Below are 21343 nucleotides of genomic sequence, written 5' to 3'. Positions count from 1 at the left end.
CTGCCGGGACAGTCCAGTTTGTGAATTTTGGGAAGGAGGTAGAAGCGGGCTGTCCGGGGTTGCGGGACTGAGGTTGGAAGCTGTAGAGGGAAGATCTCCAGAAGAGATGAGGTCAGTGACGGTCCTTTGGACGGTGGCTTGATCGGTGGTGGGGTCATGGTCCAGAGGGAGGTAGGAAGAAGTGTCCGTGAGTTGGCATTGCTGGGTTGTGCTAGTGCTGATCCAGGGATCCCCAAATTGAACTTCAATGTTTTATACAGTCTGTTAAAGTCCATGATATATTCCATGGAATGACCATCTGCTTTTTGAAATCGATTGGTCTGATCATGCCTCATACACAATGATGACCTTTCTTGTAAATTTCATCCAACAACTCTTAATAGGTCTAAACCTTCACTGTCCAACTGATGGGCATCCATCTCTCAATGCATCAGATTTTACTACTTGTAGGATGTTACAATGTCAAGGCCATACCTTGTTTACCCTTATAGGTCGGGACATAACCCAAATCCACTTCATTCTTCCACTGGTCTTGTGGTTCAGATTCCAAGAATGTTGGAGGGTAATTGTACACCAACAATTTACACATGCGTTCTGACATTTCTCAAACTGCTAGGATTGTAGTTGTTTTTTGTTTTTTTAAATCTTCTAATCTTCACCTTTTAGGCAGCCATTCTCTGCTGCCATGTTCTATTCCAGAAAGCCAGTTGCTGAAGATAGAACTGAAGTCCATCTTTACTCGGTCTTAAATTTATTTAGAGGGAAACCTTACAAGCATATGCCTCTTAACCCAACAGCCATAGTTTAAGTCTATTTACAGGGGCTCAAATGAATGTCTAGTTAATGTCCATCACTTAATTGCATATTATATTTTGTATGCATGCAACACCAAGGATAGATCCTTGGGGGGCGGGGGGAACTTCAGAGATTCTGTGCGGAGGTGGAAAGAGACCATTGTCGGAGATTGTGCTGGACAATGGAGAAGTATTGGATGGGGTGGTGTGATCAACTGTGCCAAAGTCTGGAGCTTGAAGGATGAGGGATCATGCACCATGATCACAAGATGTTTGACTTTGAGCATCAACTCTGCTGTAACCAGGTGGAAATCTGGAGGGACTTGCCCATGGATTTAAGAAGCAAGAACATTTTTTATGGCACAGTAATAGTCTGCTCCGCTTCTCTTTTAAATGAAAATTTAACCAGGGTTCCTGCTCCTGATGACTCTGCCCTGGTGTAGCTAAAATCTGCAGTCCATGCTCCCTCTGCCACACCCTCTTCCCTCAGTTGGAGGGGGAATGTGGCAGAGACTGGAGGCAGTCTGCATCTTTTCTTTCTGTAGTGTACAGCACAAACTGACAATTCAGCACAGTTGGTTTATACTGGCATTTAGGCTCCACACAAGCCTCCTGTCACCCTACTTCATCTAACCCTTTTTCTCCCCCATAGATGTAGGAGGAGTGCAAAACTGCCGATGGCCTGGGAGACATTAGAAGCAGACACTTTCACAAAACAAATGTTTTTCACTGTACAGTACCATTGTGCTATACGAATAATCTACTCCAGTCCCCAGGGTAAACAGCTCCTCAGTATTGGTTGGCAACAGCTGGTGCCAGTTGGTGATTTGAATCAATGTAGACAATGTATGCAACAACTCTGTGACCTTTGACACAGTTGCTATGTTGGACCTGTCCCCTAACCAGTTGTCTGATTCCTGCTGTCCGCAATGTGAATGTTGTGCTCTTGCCTTTGCTGTTTCTCACTCTCTCCTCTCCTTACTCTTAACAGGCAGCCTTGGGTGGAAGTGCCTTAATCTCCAGGAAACACAGACACCTGCTGACTGGGATTGAGAGGTGGGAACTGTAATTGAGTTGAGTGATCATAGGATGCTGTGTGCACTGTTTAGCTCCGTTCTAAAACATTTAAAAGATAGACTCATTTAGATGCTGGTCTCCATCTTCAAAGTTTTCTTTTTCTCTATTTCTCCACTTCAGAAGAGACTGTTTGTTTGTTTTTCTCTAGGATTGGTTGGCACCAAATATCAGGAATACCAAGGAGCCCAGAATACTGGGGGAGATCAATAGCATAAGTAGAGAATTGTAAGTTTTTAGGTGGGGTCAGAGTAAAGGCGCAACCAAAAGTCTGAATCTGTTAATATGCATGTATGTGAATGCAGAGTGTGGTAATAAGACTAGTGAGGTATGGGCACAGATTGCCCAAATTGGAGGTGCAAAAATTATAGGGTAGTTATAATGGGAACTTTATCCAAACATAGTTTGGGATGGTAGTTGTATGAGGGGCAAGAGTTTCTAGAGTAGGTGAACAATGGGCTACCTGCAAAGAGGAGATTGTTCGGGCACAGTCAAAGTATGTTCCCTCAAAAGGGAAAAGTAGGGCAAACAAATCCAGAGATCCCTGGATGACCAGAAGTAGAGATTAAGATGAACAAGTGTGCTTATGACAGATGCCAGGTAGAAAATACTATTGAGAACCAGGCTGAATATAGGAGGTCCAGAGGGGAAGTGAAAAAGCAAATAAGAAGCGGAGAGCATGAAAAGACTGGAAACTAGCATTCAAGGAAATCCCAAAGTTTTCTATAAACATAAATAGTACAAGGGTGGTGAAAGGAGTGGGGCTGCTTGGGGACCATAAAAGGGGTTTACAAATGAAGTCCGAGGGCATAGCTGAGGTGTTAAATGAATACTTTGCATCTGTCTTTGCCTGAGTTGCATCTTCCTTTGGTAATGTTGAGAGAGGAGGTAATTCAGACACTAAGTATTAGATGGGCTGTCTGTACTTCCTGGAGAAAGCACCAGGACTGGATGGGATGCATCCAAGGATACTGAGGGAAGTGAGGGTGGAAATCTCAGGCACTGGCCATAATTTTTCAGTCTTCCTTGGACTCTCTGGATGGTGCCAGAGCACTGGAGAATTGCAAACATTACACCCTTGTTCAAAAAAGGTGTAAAAAGCCCAGCAACTACAGGCCAGTCAGTTTAATTTTGGTGGTGGGAAAACATCTGGAAAAAATATTTCTGACTATCAATAGTCACATGGACAAATATAAGTTAATTGAGGAAAGCCAGCATGGATATTTTAAGGGCAAATATTTAACTTGAGTTTTTTTTTTTGAGGATGTTGAGGGCAATGCTGTTATGGTGTCCATGGACTTTCAAAAGGCGTTCGATACAGTACCACACAACAGACTTGTGAGCAAACTTGTAGCTCATGGAACAAAAGGGACAGTAGCAACATGGATATGAAATTTGCTGAATGACAGAAAACAGTAGTGGTTAACAGATGTTTTTCAGGCTGGAGGAAGGTTTGTAGTGGAGCTCCCAGGGATCAGTGTTGGGACCCTTGCTTTTCCTGATCTAAATTAATGATCTAGACTTTGGTGTGCAGGGCACAATTTCAAAGTTTGCAGATGATACGAAACTTGGAAGCATTATGAACTGAGGAGGATAATGTAGAACTTCAAAAGGACATAGACAAGTTGGTGGAATGGGCAGACAGGTGGCAGATGAAGTTCAATGCAGGGAAATGTGCAGTGATTCATTTTGGTAGGAAGAACATGGAGAGACAATATGGAATAAAGGGTGCAATTCTAAAGGGGGTGCAGGAGCAGAGGGACCTGGAGGGGTATGTGCAAAAGTCATTTGAAGGTGGCAGGACAGGTTGAGAGTGGTTAATGAGGCATATCGTATCCTGGGCTTTATTCATAGGGGTGTAGAGTACAAGAGCAAGGAAGTTATGTAGAACTTGTATAAGACACTAATTTGGCCTCAGCTGGAGTGTTGTCCAGTTCTGGGTGCTGCACTTTAGGAAAGAGGTGAGGGCATTGGAGAGAGTACAGAAAAGATTTGAGGATGGTTCCTGGGATGAGGAATTTCAGTTATGAAGATAGATTGGAGAAGTTAGCCTTCTCTAAGGAAAAACAGTCCTGAGGTGATTTGATAGAGGTATTCAAAATCCTGAGGTCTCTGGACAGAGTAGATAGAGAAACTGTTCCCACTCATTAGAGGATTGAGAACGAGAGGGCACAGATTTAAAGTATTTGGTAAGAGAAGCAAAAGTGACATTGGGGGGGGTGGGGGGGGGGAGAAAACTGAGTGGTTAAGGTCTGGAATGTGCTGCCTGAACGTGGTGGAGGCAGGTTCAATTGAAGTATTCAAAAGGGAATTAGACAATTAAATGAAAAGGAAGAATGTGCAGGGTTATGAGAAGGCAGGGGAATGGCACTAGGTGAATTGCTCTTTTGGAGAGCTGATGCAGAGACGATAGGCTGAATGGCCCCCTTGTGCACTGTAACAATTCTGTGATTGTGTTGTCCTTGGACTTTTATTCAAACTGGACAGAGTCCTGGTCAGTCCCACCCTGTGCAGACATTAAGTGCTGGAGACAAGTGTGTAAAGAACAGCCATAAGGCTGGTTTCAAGAATCTCAGAATATTCAGGACAGAAGGAGGCCATTCAGCCCATTGTTCCTGTGCTGGCTCGTTGAAAGAGCTCTCCCCTTAGTCCCAATCTCCATTTTGCTCTTCCAGAGCCTTATAAATTTTACCTTTTTCACTTTGAAAATGATTCTAGATTCTGCTTTCCCACTAATCCCCCTCACTGAACATTATTTCTCATCTGGGATTCCTCTCCCTTCATTACTTTGGTTGTAATCTTTAAATTTAAGTCCCCTAGTTAGCAATCTACCAACAGGTTTTCTGATTTTTTTTTTTTGCTTTAAAATTCAAGTGGTTTTATCTGTCTAGAAGATAATCTTTTGCCTTTATTCTAATGAGCTCTAGTTTCACCATAACTAAAGCTTGCCATCCCTGGAGTCACCTTGAATCTCCATTGCACCCTCTACGTGGCCTTGACCACCTACTAAAGTAAAGCATCAAAATGGGACGCCATATCCTACCTGTGTAAATTTGACATGACTGCTTTATTTTTCAACTCTCCTCTTTTTCCTCTTTTTTTTTTTCCCCCCCACCCCATAAAGCAAAGAATTTTTACAACTGTATCAACTAGGCTTTTCACTGTTAAAGATCTGTTTCTAAACTGCTCTTTACTTTGTTTTTCCTATTTCATGGCTGCATCTCCTCCCATTTCTGCACATTAAATTTTATCTGACACCTATCTGCCCAATCTGCATTCTCCTGAAGTCACTGCTCTTCAGTTAACCATTCTGTTCTTGTTACCTGCAAATTTCAGCATTGTGCCCCTGTTTTTTTTTTTAAAAAGTTACATCCCAGCTTTGGGAGTGTATTTTTGAGCAGGGCCCCTTAGTTGCCCTTGAATGCAGTGAGCTGCTGCTTTGAACCACTGCAGTCCATGTGCAGGTACTCCCCCAAGTGGCTAGATTGTCTTGGTCATTACCTGGCCCTTTTTTTTTAATGTGGCAAGTAACATTCATGCCCCACACCAACCCAAGCCTGAATGTTGTCAGCATGTTGCTGTATGTGGGCATGGACTGTTCATTACCTGAGGGGTCACGAATGGTACCGAACACTGCGATCATCAAACATCCCCACTTCTGACCTTGTGCTTGAAGGAAGGTCATTGATGAAGCAGCTGGAGATGGTTGGGCCCAGGATACTACCCTGAGGAACTCCTGTAGTGATGTCCTGAAGCTCAGATGATTGACCTCCAACAACCACAACCATCTTCCTTTGTGCTAGGTATGATTCCAATGAGTGGGGAGTTTTCCCCCTGATTCATGACTCCAGTTTTGCTCAGGCTCCTTGATGCCATACTGTCAAATGCTGCCTTGATGTCACATTGGGTAGATGCCAGTGTTGTAGCTGGACTGGAACAGCTTGGCTAGGGGGGTGGGTAGTTCTGGAGCACAAGTGTTCCGTACTACAGCTGGGATGTTGAGGCTCATAGCCTTTGCTGTATCCAGTGTCTTCAGCTGTTTCTTGATCACGTGGAATGAATTGAATTGGCTGACTGCTGTTTACATCCTGCTAATTCCGTCCTTTTGGCCATCTTTTTTTATCCATGCTGCCTCATTCCCTTCAATACCCTGTGCTTTCATTTTACCCAAGTGACACTTTATCCAAGACCCCTTCAAAATGCATAAATACAACATCAACTGCATGTCCTACAACCTGCAACTTTCTCTGACTAAATTTGTCAGAACAATTCTCCCTTTACAAACCTATGCTGATTAAACCCATGTCATAAGGATATAACATAAATAAGAGCAGGAGGCCATTCAGCCCTTCGAGCCCATTCCGCCATTCAATGAGATCATGGCTGATCTACTTCAACACTATTTTTCCCTGCACTATCTCCGTATCCCTTGATAAATTTCTACATAATAAAAACATCAATCTCAGTCTCGATTATAATCGATGACTGAGCCTCTGCAGCTCTCCGGGGTAGAGAATTCTCAAGATTCACCGCCCTGAGTGAAGAAATTCCTCCTAGTCTCAGTCCTAAATAGCCTGCCCCTTATTCCAAGACTGACCCCTGGTTCTAGACTCTCCGACCAGGGGACACTCCCTTCCTGCATCAACCCTGTAAGAATTTTGTATGTTTGAATGCGATCACCTCTCATTCATCTAAATTCAAGAATAAAGACTGTCTATTTCATATTTCCTCATTGGACAATCCCTCCATCCCAGCAATTAGTTTTGTGAACCTTTGCACACTCTATGGCAAGTATATCTTTCCTTGGGCAAGGAGACACAATACTCTGGGTGTAGTCTCACCAAGGCTCTATATAATTGCTGTAAGACATCTTTACTCCTGTGCTCTCATCCCCTTGTAATAAAGGTCAACATACCAGTCGCCACCTTCAATTGCTTGCTGTACTTGCATCTTGGCTTTCTGTGACTCATTAACAAGGACATCCAAGTCCTTTGGAAATTCAACACTTCCCATCCTCTCTCCATTTAAATACTCTTTCTGGTTTTCCTACCAAAGTGGATAATGTCACATTCCTCATTGTATTCCATTTGCCAAATTTTTTCTGCTCACTTAGTCTCCATCCCCTTGAGACTTTGTATCCTCCTCACAACTCTCTCTCCCACCTAGCTTTGTCATCTGCAAACTTGGAAATATTGCATTTAATCCCCACATCCAAACCATTGATTGTGAATAGCTGGGGCCCAAGCAGGTCTTGGTCAGTATAAATGTTAACCCACTTGAATCCTGTAGAAGCTTCACCACGGCTGATGTTAGACTGACTGGTCTTCAGTTACCTGGTTTGTCCCACTTTTTTTTTAAAATAGATGTTGCATTGACAGTCCTCTAGTACAACTTCCAGATCCGGGAATGTTTGAAAGATTGTTGTCTGCACCTCTGCTGTTTTGTCTCTGAGCTGAGTTTCTGACCCCATATCCTCTCAAGACTGTCTACTTCCACCTCCCTTAATGCCACTCCTGCCTGCTGCTGAAACCCTTATTCGTGCTTTGGTCACCTCCAAATAGGACTATTTGAATGCTTGAGCAAAATACTGTGAAGCTGGAAATTTGAAAGTGGAAAATGCTGGCAATTCTGAGCAGGTCAGGCAGCATCTGTGGAGAAGGAAACTTGAGCTAATCCATTCCAATGTTGTCCTGGCTAGCCTCTCATCCTCCATAAACCTCTCCTTGCCCTGAACTCTGCCTGCATCCTATTCTGCACTGTTCTGCTCCCGATCCTGCACTTGTTGACTGGCTCCTGGTCCCTTGTTAATTTTTAAATTCTCAACTTGTGTTTAAATCTTTGAAGCGTCTAAGTTTTTTTTTTTTACATTTTAGAAGGTGCTGTCGAAATGCAAGTGATGTGAGGAGGGTTGTAGAGAATATAAAAATCACCAAAACCTGCTTAATCTTTGAGGGTGTTATGGGGGGATCAATGTTCATGTATTTGACCACATTGGTAACTTGCATTATAAAAATACACGTGTAATTTTTGCTTTTTAAAAAGTCAACCCGGGTGAGGGCTTGACTCCTGTACCATTTTTTAAAAAATGGCATTGACTAGCTGCAGCAGGCAGAGAATCATTCTTCAATTCCCCACCCTGATAGCTGCTATTCTTGGCTGGAGGTTTTTGAACAAATGCTACCTGTGATATGGCCCAGATTTGTGCTCTGTATAGTTGTTCCTACAGAGCCATACTCCCCCAGTACAAGAGGCCTGGCCCAGGCCACTCTCTGTTACCACCTTTGTGAATGGTGGGGTTTTGAAATTTAAAGTGGAGCAGGTCAGTCAACATCTGGAGGCAACAGGAGGTGAAAGGTCACACTTGAAGAAAAAAAAACAGGATTGGGGAGTGATCCCACCCAAAGAATGAACCTTCCCCTTTGAACATTAGCTGCTCTACAGTGAATTTCCAACATTTTCCTGTTTTTAATGGGGCAACTAAGTTGCAAGATGAAGACCTGGGTGTATCGATATTCACTTTTTTTTTTTTTCCCCCTAGGGCTGATTCTGTTGCTTGGAACCCACACAAAATGCTGTTGGCAGGGCTGCAGTGTTCGGCCTTCCTGCTCAAAGACAACACTGTAAGTAGAAATCCTGACATCCAGCCGCAAAGTTATTTCCCAACTCCCAAAGGTGCTGCTGTCTCCATACTGGGATCTGGTTACATGGGCTGTCTGCTACCTTTCCCATGTTGCCATTCTTGATGTTTGACCCCCACCACTCCTCCCCTGCACCCCAAACTCTGGCAGGCCATTTTGAGCAGGGAGGGCACCAACAAACTCTAGATTATTTGGTTATCACATTGCTGTTTTGTGGGAGCTTGCTGTGTGCAAATTGGTTGCTGTGTTTCCTACATTAAACAGTGATGCTTTAAAAAGTACATCATTGGCTGTGAAGCATTTTGGTGTCCTGTGGTCATGAAAGGTGCTATATAAATGTAAGTCATTCACTAATCTATTGGGGGTCTCTTTTTTTTTTTTTTTCCTCACTTTTTTTTGAATGTGTATCAAAACCTGACCATATGGGGCCTGTTAGGCTAAATGAGCATTCATTCTGGCCAGGTTAGATTTCTTTAGGTTAAAGGCTAGAAATCCCATTGTGACTTACTGCAATACAGTGTCAGCCTAAACTGAGACCCCAGAAAAGGCAAATGGTATTCAAAACCTGCTGTGCTGCCATATTATGCACCAGGTACTGCATGGATTACAGAGGAAAGCTTCCTCTACACTATTATGGTGTACCCAGTTTCTCCAAAGCCCGCCCTCCCTCCCACTTGTGATTTTCTATTTCTCATACCGACTGTCCTGTACCATCTGTAATTGCATTTGATGTAGCTTTTAAATGGCCCTACATTATTTCACATGTCCATGTACAGCTGGCTGAGGTGAATCAGACTGAGCTGAAGTTGAACGTTGGACACTCTGGATGAGATGGCTTAAACATTCCCCAATGATTCTCCATGTAGGAGCAGGGCCAGCAGGTAGTATCGGGCTCAGCTTCTGTTTACTGAAGTTTTCAGCTCCTTCAGTCAATTAACTAGCTAACGGGACCCTGAGCTTCCAGTTGCTTGCCATTTCAACACTTTCCACCCCCGCCCCCAACCCCTTGCTCTCATACACTCATCTCTATCCTGGGATTGCTGCAGTGTTCCAGTAAACATCAACGCAAGCTCGACGAACAGCATCTCACTTACCGATTAGGCACACTACAGCCTGCCAGACTGAACATTGAGTTCAATAATTTCAGAGCATGACTGGGCCCCCATTTTATTTTCATAGTTTTTTTTTTTTACAACTTTTTTTTTCTGTTTCATTTCATAGTTCAGTTTGCTTACCCACTTTTTTTCATGTTTGTACTTGCTGCTGTTCAACCTTCAGTCTGTTAACACCCTGTCTGTACTAATGCTTTTGTCTTTCAACACACCATTAACATTGTTTGCCTTTGCTCCATGACCTTTTGGTCAGCTATGTGGCCTTGTCCTATCTACACCTTCTCCTTTGTTATCTCTTGCCCCACCCCCACCTCACTTGCTTATAACCTTTGACATTTCTAATATTTGCTAGTTCCGAAGAAGGGTCACAGATCTGAAACGTTAACTCTGCTTCTCTTTTCACAGATGCTGCCAGACCTGCTGAGTGGTTCCAGCATTTCTTGTTTTTATTTGATTTCCAGCATCTGCAGTATTTTGCTTTTAACCAGCTAATGAATTGGTTTGTAATATTTCTACTTCCACAAGACCCCACTCTGTAAGGGGCCCTGTGGGGCTGTACTGTTTGTTGCCCAACCTTTGTGGATTCTGTTTCTCTTTCCCAGGACCTCCTGAAGAAATGTCACTCGGCCAGTGCCAGCTACCTCTTCCAGCCTGACAAGTTCTACAATGTCTGTTACGATACTGGTGACCAGTCCTTACAGTGTGGTCGAAAGGTGGACTGCCTCAAACTATGGCTAATGTGGAAAGCTGTCGGTACTCGAGGGCTGGAGGAAAGGATTAACCGTGCCTTTGCCTGCACCAGGTAGATGTTGGGGCTGTGACCTTGCCCATTTAGACCTCCAGACTCGACTAATTAAAACAAAAACTCTCATCTTGGTTTTCAAATCCCTCCATGGCCTCACCCCTCCAACCTTTGCATTCATCTAATTCTGGCCTTTTGAACATCCCCAGTTTTAATCACTAACACTGGTGGCTATTCCTTCAGCTGCCTCTGGCTGAAGCTCTGGAATACCTTCCCTAAACCCCTCTACCATTCTCCTTTTTTAAGATGCTCCTTTAAAACCTACCTCTTTAACCAAGCTTTTGGTTTTCATTCCATACAGGAATGATGACCAAGTGCTGGAGGTCTGGCAGCATCTGTAGAGAGCAGCAGAGTTAATGTTTCAGGTCTGTGACCTTTCTTAACTTTTATCCCATGGCTTGGTGTCAAATTTAGTTCGGTAACTCTTCTGTGATGTTACATAAAAGGTGGGGGTCTGGGACTTGCTGCCTGAAAAGGTGGTGGAGACAGAAGCCCTCAACATTCATAAATACTTGGATATGCACGTGAGGTGCTGTAACCTAAAGATAAAGAGCTGGAAGATGGGATCAGGCTGGATAGCTTTCAGCTGGTACAGACACTGTGGGCCGAATGGCCACCTAATGCTGTAAATGTCTGATTCTATATTTCTATGTAACTGCAAGTTGTCATTAAGTTTTGATTTGATGCACCCTAACACACACCCATGTTGAAACCTGTTAACAGGACAAGATAGTGGGTGCAAATTGGATATTCCATGTGTTGTGAAAACCTTCACATTGAGAATGAGCTATTAGCTATGAATACTAATAGGTGGAAAACTCTTAAGCTGACAAAAGGGCAGATCTGCTTCCAATAGGAATTGTGGGGGGGTACTCTGCTGGTTGGCTGCTTCATCGATGACCTTGCCCTCCATCATAAGGTCAGAAGTGATTGTACAATGTTCAGTTCCATTTGCAACAACTCTGATACCGAAGCAGCCCATGTCCATATGCAGCAAGACCTGGACAATTCCAGGCTTGGGCTGATGTGTGGCACGAATGTTACTTGCCACTTAAGTGCCAGACAATGACTCACTCCAACAGGAGTGAATCTAACCATCACCCCTTGACATTCAATGGCACTACCATTGCTGGATGCCCCACTATCAATATCCTGGGGGTCACCGTTGACCTGAAACAGAACTAGACCAGCAGCATAAATGTGGCTACAAAAGCAGGTCAGAGGCTGGGTATTCTGCAGGGAGTAACACTCCTGACTCCCCAAAGTCTGTCCACCATCTAAAAGCCACAAGTCAGGAGTGTGATCAAATACTCTCCACTTGCCTGGATGGGTGCAGCTCCAACAACACTAGAAGCTCGACATCATCCAGAACAAAGCAGCCCGCTTGATTTGCACCCCATCTACAAACATTCACTCCCTCCACCACTGGTGCACAGTGACAGCAGTGTCTACCATCTACAAGATGCACTGCAGCAACACACCAAGGCTCCTTAGACAGCACCTTCCAAACCTGTGACCTCTACCACCTAGAAGGACAAGAGCAGCAAATGCATGGGAACACCACCTGCAAGGTCCCCTCCAAGTTGCACACCATCCTGACTTGGAACTATATTGCTGTTCCTTCACTGTCACTAGGTCAAAACCTTGGAACTCCCTCCCTTACAGCACTCGGTGTACCTATGCCACACTGACTGCAGAGGTTCAAGAAGGCAGCTCACCACCTCCAGGGAAATTAGGGATGGGCAATAAATGCTGGCCGAGCCAGTGACACCTACATCCCATGAATGAATTTACATTTTTTTTAAAAACTGCAGTGCTTTAATCTGCTCAGCTGGTTCTGATTTGCTTGCTGTGCTCCATAGCATACTGTTTCTGCTGTTCATGTGTGTAGGCCTGTGTTGTAGCTTCACCAGGTTGGTGTATCATTTTCAAGTATGCCTGGTGCTGCTGCTGGCATACTAGTCACTGATTAAGGGTTAGTCACTTGGCTTGATGAATAGTGAAGGGTCAACCTGCCATAAAGGACATTAATGAACCAGTTGGGTTTTTACATTATTTGAACAGTTTCATTGTCACCATTACTGGTGCTAGCTTTTTTAAATTTAATTCTCAAATTCACCATGCCATTTGAACACTCCTCTAGGCCATTAGATACAGCTCTTGGGGCAAAAGGGATCAAAGGATATGGGCGGGGAGGGGTGAGAAGTAGGAACAGGTTACAGAGTTGGATGATCAGCCATGATCGTAATGGCGGAGCAGGCTTGAAGGGCTGAATGGCCTACTCCTATTTTCTGTTTCTATGTAACCCAGGCCCCTGGATTATGAGTCCAGTAACCTAACCACTGTTGTATCCATGATGCCTGGTTCCATACACATTGCCATATATGGGTGTTAACTGAGAAGGCTGTACTCCTCCTTTTCCCCCCCACCCCAAAATTCCCGCCACCACATAGAGCTTTTGTTTCTTCCCTCCCTCATTATACAGACAGTTTTACTTGCTGGCTGGCAGAAGTGATTCCATATCTCTGCATTAATACTGTTTGTGGGTTTATTTTTCCCAGGTATTTGGTCAATGAGATGAAGGAAAGAGAAGGTTTTCGGTTACTGATGGAGGTAAAATGACAAACACTTCAAACCTGCTCCCTCCAACACTCCAAAGCTCCACATCTCTCCTCAGTAACACTGTCTATAGGCCCTTGATCTCCTGTTACTGCTGCAGGTGGTGAAAGGGGAATTCCCGAGTTGAATTTTGGTGGAGAGGGAGGAATGAGGGGAGGGAGCGAGCTCAGTGGGGAGTAGCCCCATGGTTCAATGCTGAGGGGAGCAAAGATGAGAAAGGCAGCTTTAATTGTTGGGGTTGCTGTGGGAGTGACCACTGCAGTAGTATTTAGAGATGGTGAATCTGGTTGGTCTTTTTGAAGACTCAGATGCTGCTTTATAACATCTGCTGACATGGGGGTCAACTTCCATGTGTATATTGATGCCCAGCATGATCCCTCCATTGTCTGTGCTGTCGGACTGCTTGTCTGACATTGAATGATGAATGAGCTGTAGTTTCCTCAACCAAAGTCTTTATCTCTTCGCCCCTACCACAAATTCCCCTCCACCTGGAGGTATAATCAGTAAGTTTGCAGATGACACAAATTGGTGTTGTAAATAGTGAAGAGGAAAGCCTTGGATTACAGGATGATATAGATGGGCTGGTAAGATGGGCAGAGCAGTGGCAAATGGAATTTAATCCTGAAGTGTGAGGTGATGCATTTTGGGAGGACGAACAAGGCAAGGGATATATAATGGATGGTAGGACCCTAGGAAGTACAGAAGGTCAGAGGGACCTTGGTGTACTTGTCCATAGATCACTGAAGGCAGCAGTACAGGTAGATAAGGTGGTTAGGAAGGCATATGGGATACTTGCCTTTATTAGTCGAGGGATAGAATATAAGAGCAGGGAGGTTATGATGGAGCTGTATAAAATGCTGGTTAGGCCACAGCTGGAGTACTGTGTACAGTTCTGGTCACCACACTATAGGAAGGATGTGATTGCACTGGAGAGGGTGCAGAGGAGATTCACCAGGATGTTGCCTGGGCTGGAGCATTTCAGCCATGCAGAGAGACTGAAAAGGCTAGGGTTGTTTTTCTTAGAGCAGAGAAGGCTGAGGGGTGTGGGGGGAAGGAAGGATCTGATTGAGGTATACAAAAATTGAGGTGTAGATAGGAAGAGTCTTTTCCCTTAGCGGAGGGGTCAATAACCAGGGGGCATAGGTTTAAGACAAGGTGCAGGAAGTTTAGAGGGGATTTGAGCAAACCTTTTTTCACCCAGAGGGTGGTTGGAATCTGGAACGCACTGCCTGAAGTGGTAGAGGCAGGAACCCTCAACATTTAAGAAGTATTTAGGTGAGCACTTGAAATGCCATAGCATACAAGGCTACGGGCCAAGTGCTGGAAAATGGGATTAGAATCGATTGGTGCTTGATGGCCGGCACAGACACGATGGGCCTGTTTTCTGTGCTGTATAACTGACTCTACTTTAGCCTTGTGTTGGTCTTGGCTCAGTGTTAACACTCTCCTCTGAATCTTTTACAGCTTCCACTTCTTCAAACCCCTGTCCCTTTGCACTTTCAGTGTAACTGCTTGTTTTTACATGGCACTAGCTTCCATTCAGGCTTGTCTTTGTGCAGTCAACTTTTTTTGAAACATCTGATTTTAGTGACAATTTGAGGGAGGAAAGCTAGAATCTTTAATGAGTAAAGACTTCTTTCTCTTGCAGCCTCAGTGTGTCAATGTCTGCTTCTGGTACATCCCACCCAGCCTGCGAGGGAAAGAGCAGACACCTGACTTCTGGCAAAGCTTAGGAAAGGTAAGGGTATGCTGAGAATTGTCTTTTGCAGCTAATTGTAATCTACCCCTCTGCTCCGAGCAAATTTTACTCTGGTGTGTATAATGGAATCATTTTGGTATGGACATCAAAAAGTAAGAGGAGAGGTCTCTGTGTTTTTCTTACTAGAAATTGCATGGAATGACTGAATTCAGTGATCATACCACTCCTGGTATGTTCCCACAAGGGTCTGTGCTGGGGCCTCAACTATTCACTACTTACTAATGACTTGGATAATGCAATAGAGAGGTTTGCAGATGTCACGGAAGCATAAAATTACTAAGATGTTAGATAAGGTGTGGGGGGAAATTAATGACAGATGGATTTCAATGCAGCTAAGTGAGGTCAGTCATTTTGGACCAAAAAAGATGGATCAGTATTTCTTACTGAAAAATTGGACAGTGGAGGTCCAGAGAGATTTAGGATTCCATGTATACAGATCACCTAAAATGTAGTCGGGTGCAACAAATAATCCAACCAGCTAATTTAAAATGTCTGTCTTTGTTAGAGGGCTCAAATATAAAGGGTGTAAGATTTGATATGGGGTAATGGATGACTCGAGTTGAGTCACAAGCAGTTTAGTTTCAAGGTGTAGTGGTTGAGAACTGACCAGTTCAAATATAACAATAGATATTGTAGCCATGTGACCCATTACAGGTGAGAAGGTTCACCAGTCCTAGAATAGCCTGGTCTTTGCCTGCCATGACAATCTCGTCCATGCCTTTAGGCTGATCATGAGCTGAAGATGGCAACTTTGAGTCTCTTCCCTTTGCCTGATTTTTTAAATTTCCTACTTGACTGCCTGGTTAAATATTCTCGAGAGTAGGAGGTGGTGGGTATCTTGTGCCATCACTCATTGAATTAATCTTCCCATTCAACTGTTGAATTCTCAAGGGACAAGTACCCAAAGTATACCCCTCCCACTCCAGCCCTGGTCCATATGGTCACCCCTCTGCTTATGTCTTGGGATAGCTGGCTAATTTCATCCAGATAATTGTTTAGTTAAAGGGGCATGAGGTTCCACCTTACCAAGCCTAGCATTGCCTACGCAAAGGCCAGCTTCTATGCTGTGTCCTTGGTTAGGTAACCAGCTCCCTGATGGTGTAAATCTATTCTGATTGCTATTGTGGCAGCTCTGTTGGACTGCTTAAAGGCGAATGGGTTATTTCTGAAATATTCAATTAAGATCTTAATTTTATAAGGTCATTGGACAGCCATTTCTTACAAGGGGAGGCATTTTTGCTACAGTTATACAAAGCCCTGGTTAAACCATACCTGGAGTACTGGGTACCATTCAGGACACCACAGCTTGGGATATAATGTCCTTGGAAGGAGTGCACTGCAGATTCACCAGAATGTTACCAGGGCTTTATTAGCCAATTCATAGAATGAGTGTGGGGTGGGGGAGGAGAGGGGTTTAGAAGGAACTGTATAAAATGCTAGAAACATCACAGCTGGAGTACTGTGTACAGTTCTGGGCACCATCCTATAGGAAGGATGTGATTGCACTGGAGAGGGTGCAGAGGAGATTCACCAGGATGTTGCCTGGGCTGGAGCATTTCAGCTATGAAGGGAGACTGAAAAGGCTAGGGTTGTTTTCCTTCGAGCAGAGAAGGGAGGGGGAAGGATCTGATTGAAGTATACAAAAATTGGGTGTAGATGGGAAGAAACTTTTTCCCTTAGCGGAGGGGTCAATAACCAGGGGGCATAGATTTAAGGTAAGGGGCAGGAGGTTTAGAGAGTATTTGAGGAAATAAAATTCCCCCAGAGGGTGGTTGGAATCTGGAACGCACTGCCTTAAGAGGTGGTAGAGGCAGGAACCCTCAACATTTAAGCTGTATTTAGATGAACACTTGAAACTCCATAGCATACAAGGCTACGGGCAAAGTGCTGGAAAATGGGATTAGAATAGATAGGTGCTTGATGACCAGCACAGACATGGGCTGAAGGGCCTGTTTCTGTGCTGTATAACTGACTCTATATGGCTGCAAAGGTTGAATCACAGATTACGTAAACTAGGCTTGTATTCCCTGGAATATAGGAGGTAAAGGGGTGATTTGGTTAAAATTTTGATGGTAATTGATGGGGTAAACTTTTTCCCCGCTAATTGGGGGTGGGGATGGGGAAAGAGGGTTATCAGTCAGGCCATTCAGGAGAGATGTTAAACATTGCTTCACACAAAGGGTGGCAGATGTGTGGAATTCTCTCTCAAACAGTAGATGCTGGCTCAATTAGTTTTCAACCTGAGAATTTTTGCTATCTGAGAGTATTAAGGGATGTGGAGTTAAGATGCAAATCAGCCAGGAACTCATTTGACTGGCAGATCAGACTTGAGGGGCTGAGTGACCCAGAACAGAAGATGCTGGAAATACCCTGCAGATCTGGCAGCACCTGTAGAGAGAAACTTTGTTTTAGGTTGTGACCCTTTCATCAGAAGTGGGAAAGATTAGAGATGGTAATAGGTTTTGAGCAAGTGAAAGGAGAAACAACAAAAGGGGAAGGCCTGTGATGAGGTGGAGGGCAGGAGAGATTAAATGGCAAGGTTTCATGGTACAAAGCCAAGTGAAGAAATGTGTCTGGGGTGTAGATAGCTGAATAGTAGCTGTCTGAACACAGTAAAGGGATTAAGAAACAAGGATGGTGCGGAGCCAGCAAAAAAACACTGGAAAAAGGGGCAAAAAAAATGTGGGTAGCGGTTGAGATAAAAATTATTAAACTGAGTCCGGAAGGCTGTAAAGTGCCCAGTTGAAAGATGAGCTGCTGTTCCTTGAGCTGGCATTGAGTTTCATTGGAACAGTGCAGGAGGCAGAGGTCAGACTGGGAGCAAGATGGAGAATTGAAATGACACAGGACAGGAAGCTGTCTCACTTGTGGACTGAACAGTGTTCCATAAAGTGGTCACCCAGTCTGTTCATCCTCTAATGTAGAGGAGACCACATTGTGAGCAGCAAATACAATATACTAAATTGAAAGAAATACAAGTAAATTGCTGTTTCACCTGGGAGAAGTGTTTGGGGCTCTGGAAGGTGGTAAAAAGGGGAAGTGTTGCATCTCCTGTGTGAAGGGTTGAGTGACCTAGTGTTCTTGTCTTCCTATCTTTGCATGCTCTGGGACTGGGTGGTACAGTGGGTTACATGGCACAGCAACCAGCCATTTGGTCCAACAAGTCCATGCTGAGGTTTACACTACACTAGAGCATCCTCCCATCTTTCCTGGTCTAAAGCTATATTCCCTACTCCCTCATGCTTGCCTGGTCTCCCCTTAAATACATCTATACTATTCACTTCAACCATATTCTTGCCATTCTTTTTGGGTAAAGTTTCTTAATTCCTTATTGGATTTCTTGGTGACTATCTTATATCGATGGCCTCTAGTCATGCTTTTCCCCACAAATGGAATCATTCTCTCTGTATCCACTCTACCAAAACCTTTCAGAATTTTAAAGGCCTCTATTAAGTCACCCCTTGGCCTTTTTAACAAAAGAAGTGACCCAGCCTGTCAATCATATCCTAATGTATACCAATGCATTTCTGGTATCTTTCTTCTAAATCATCTCTACACACACTCTCTCTCGTGTCTCCATATCCCTTTTTTAATATGGCAACCAGAACTGCACACAGTACTCTTGTCTAATCAAGGTTCGATACAGGCTCAGCATAACTTTCCTACTTTTCAATTCTATCCCTATAGAAATAAAGTCTAGGGCTTGGTTTGCCTTTTTTAAATGGTCTTGTGAACCTGTGCCATAACTTTTTTAGTAACTGGTGTGGTTGTACTCATGCCTTTTGTTCCCGTACCCCACCTGGACTTGCACCTTCCAAGTAATAAGTGACCTCCTTTATTCTTCCTACCAAAATGTACCACCTCCCATTTATCTGCTCAACTTGTATATCCCTATTCAAGTTTATTCATGTCCTCCTGTAATCTGTTGCAGTCCTCAGTATTGACTACCCCCACAATTTGGTATCATCTGCAAATTTAGAAATTTGTTACTGATTTCAAAGTCCAATCATTAATGTAAATTGTGAACAGCAGCAGTCACAGCATTGATCCTTGTGGAACACTGCTTCCCACCTCCTTCCACACTCTGCTTTCTGATTTGAAGTGAGTTAGCAATCCATTCTGCCACTTGCCCCTGACTGTCCCTATTCTCTGCCTTCATTCATCAATTACAGGGCATCTTATTTTAGGCGTTTTGAAAATCCAGATAAATTGTGTCCACTGCATTACCATTATCTAATCTGTTACTCCTCAAATTCAAATCAGGTTGGTCAAGCAAGCTTTTCCCTTTGTTGAAATCCTTGCTGATAATTTGTTTCTAGATGTTCAGTTCTGTCTTTGTAGGATTCCATTTTTCCTAACAACAATGTTAAACTGGTCTATAATTCCCTGGGCATGTTCAGTTCCCCTTTTTAAATATAGGAATTACGTTAGCTATCTGCCAGTCCTCTGGCACTACACCATTGTCTATTAAATTATTATCTGTAGTAATGGCTGATATCTCTCCCTAGATTCTTTTAAAATACACTGATACAATCCATCTGGACCAGGGGCATTATCTTGAGTTTGATCTATTCAACACACCCCTTTTTTAAATGCACTTATCTCATTGCTCATATCATTCCAGTGTCATGTCTATCTGTTTTATCTCCTGGTAAACACAAGTGAAATAATTAATATTTCTATCTACTGTTGTAGTATTCTGTATCCCTTAATGGTCCTGTTCCTATCACATCCTCCTTTTTTGATTATTGAGCCTGTATATAAAAAATTCTTGTGTTCCTTGCTTTAACTTCATAGTGTCACTGTCCTGCCATACTCTGGGACTGTAACAGTGGGTTAATTCTTTTACTTTTGTGCTCTGTTTTGACAATCATTTTTTTTACTAAGGGTGGAGGATGCACAAAAGGCCAGAGTTGGGGAAACAGATTGAGGGGTAGTAAGTCAGGCCAAGCAATGAGGAGACGACAGCTGGTTATTGAAAGAGTTGATCAGTCTGTTGCTCACTATCCCAGGAAACTGATCTCTCCAGTATGGAGAAACACTTTATTTTAAAAAAAAATTGCTTTAGTGTGAGGAAGACGCATGCATGCAGTTGCTCAAGTTGTTTACTCTTGTACAGACAGATGGTTGATCTGTCTGACCTCAGTGCTAGGCCTAAACAGGCTGACTATTGAAGTTGGACTGGGAGTTTAGTTTGCCTTCAACTGAAGTAAAATGAGAACCTTTCCTATCTCTTTCCCTCCCTACCCCATGCACTTTCCATTTATCTTTGCATCTAGATTTAAAATGTCATGCTAGGCCCCCACCTGCCAAGAATGAGACACATCAATTTTGTCATGAACATTGATTTTTAGCTTGGAGTGAGGAAATGACTTGTTAAACAGATCAGATGTGGCTGGAAAAAACATTTACTTACTAACAGACATCAAAGGTGAGGAAGTGCATTCCAGGGCCTGCTAAGGATACAATCCACATGGGCCAGGACTGGTTAGACCAGCTGGTCACATGACTGGCTGTTCCAGGGTTTTCTTTTGAACTGGTCAGAATTTGAAGGTAGTTTGTTTAACCAGTAATTGAGTGCAGGATGTCTTGTTGACTGAGCTTGAAATATTCCCACCTTTTTGGGTGGAAGCAGGGGGAAGGTGAAGGTGGTTGTACCTATCCATTCCTTGTTTACTGTTGGCCATTTTTTGTTCAGGTGGCTCCATTTATCAAAGAGCGAATGATGAAGCGAGGCAGCATGATGGTTGGTTACCAGCAACATGGAACCAAAGTGAACTTCTTCCGACAGGTCCTGATCAGTCCACAGGTCAGCTGGGAGGACGTGGATTTTTTTCTGGATGAAATTGAGCGTCTGGGAAGTGATTTCCAGCCACAGTAATGTGCTAGTTACCATGTCTCTGTGCTGTATCTGTCTATTGGTGATCGAGTCCACAGACACAGATTGAGCTTGGGTAACCTCTCAATCCCCTTCCCTGCATCATGTTCATTTTGGGAATGCTTGTTTAAACAATTCAACTTGTGGCAACATATTACATTTAAGATTTTCACAAAAAAAAAAATAAAGATTTAGACACCACCCTTTTTCTGCTGGTTGTAAGGGTAGCATGTTAACTGTTTCCATACTTATTTGGCTAGAAACTGCCCCTTTAGTGGGACACAGTTCTGTGCCACATCAAGATGCCATTGGCTGGTACTTGTAAATGGAAGTGTCACATTTGTACAGTGAAGCAAACTCGTCTGCAGTTTTAGCTGATCATTGTTACATTGTTAAAACAAATTAGAGCAAGCTTACTCGATCAAACTTTTTTTCTAGGAGCTTTACTCTGTATCTAACCCTTTTTTAAGGTGACCTTTATACCCCAGGCCCCTTCAATATACATTTTAAAAATAACTTAAACAGACATAAGCATCATCTACGTTGATGCACTCCAGTCCCTGTGGTGCCCACTGGTCGCAGAAGACCAAGTGTGCCAGCAGACACTGCATGCTCCTTCTCCAGGGACACCCGGGCACGAACGTAACCTCGGAAGAGCGGCATGCAA

At 43.6% G+C, this 21343-nt stretch overlaps 1 protein-coding gene across 2 annotated transcripts in view; it reads left to right on the top strand.

Moving 5' to 3' along the window:
• The window catches only part of csad (cysteine sulfinic acid decarboxylase), a 68982-nt gene extending 48111 nt beyond the window's left edge, over positions 1-20871 (top strand). For both annotated transcript variants that reach the window (XM_068024638.1, XM_068024639.1), the window contains 6 exons: positions 1786-1850; positions 8407-8488; positions 10221-10420; positions 12982-13033; positions 14688-14777; positions 20497-20871. In XM_068024638.1, the coding sequence (XP_067880739.1) occupies positions 1786-1850; positions 8407-8488; positions 10221-10420; positions 12982-13033; positions 14688-14777; positions 20497-20679 (672 nt within the window). In that variant the 3' untranslated portion in view covers positions 20680-20871. The remainder of the gene's footprint in view (positions 1-1785; positions 1851-8406; positions 8489-10220; positions 10421-12981; positions 13034-14687; positions 14778-20496) is intronic.
• Positions 20872-21343: the final 472 nt, after the last annotated feature.

This window comes from Heterodontus francisci, chromosome X, assembly GCF_036365525.1.
Source record: "Heterodontus francisci isolate sHetFra1 chromosome X, sHetFra1.hap1, whole genome shotgun sequence".
NCBI classification, from domain to species: domain Eukaryota; kingdom Metazoa; phylum Chordata; class Chondrichthyes; order Heterodontiformes; family Heterodontidae; genus Heterodontus; species Heterodontus francisci.
The sequence above is the reverse complement of the archived record's forward strand: the minus strand, read 5'-3'. Positions and strand labels throughout refer to the sequence as shown.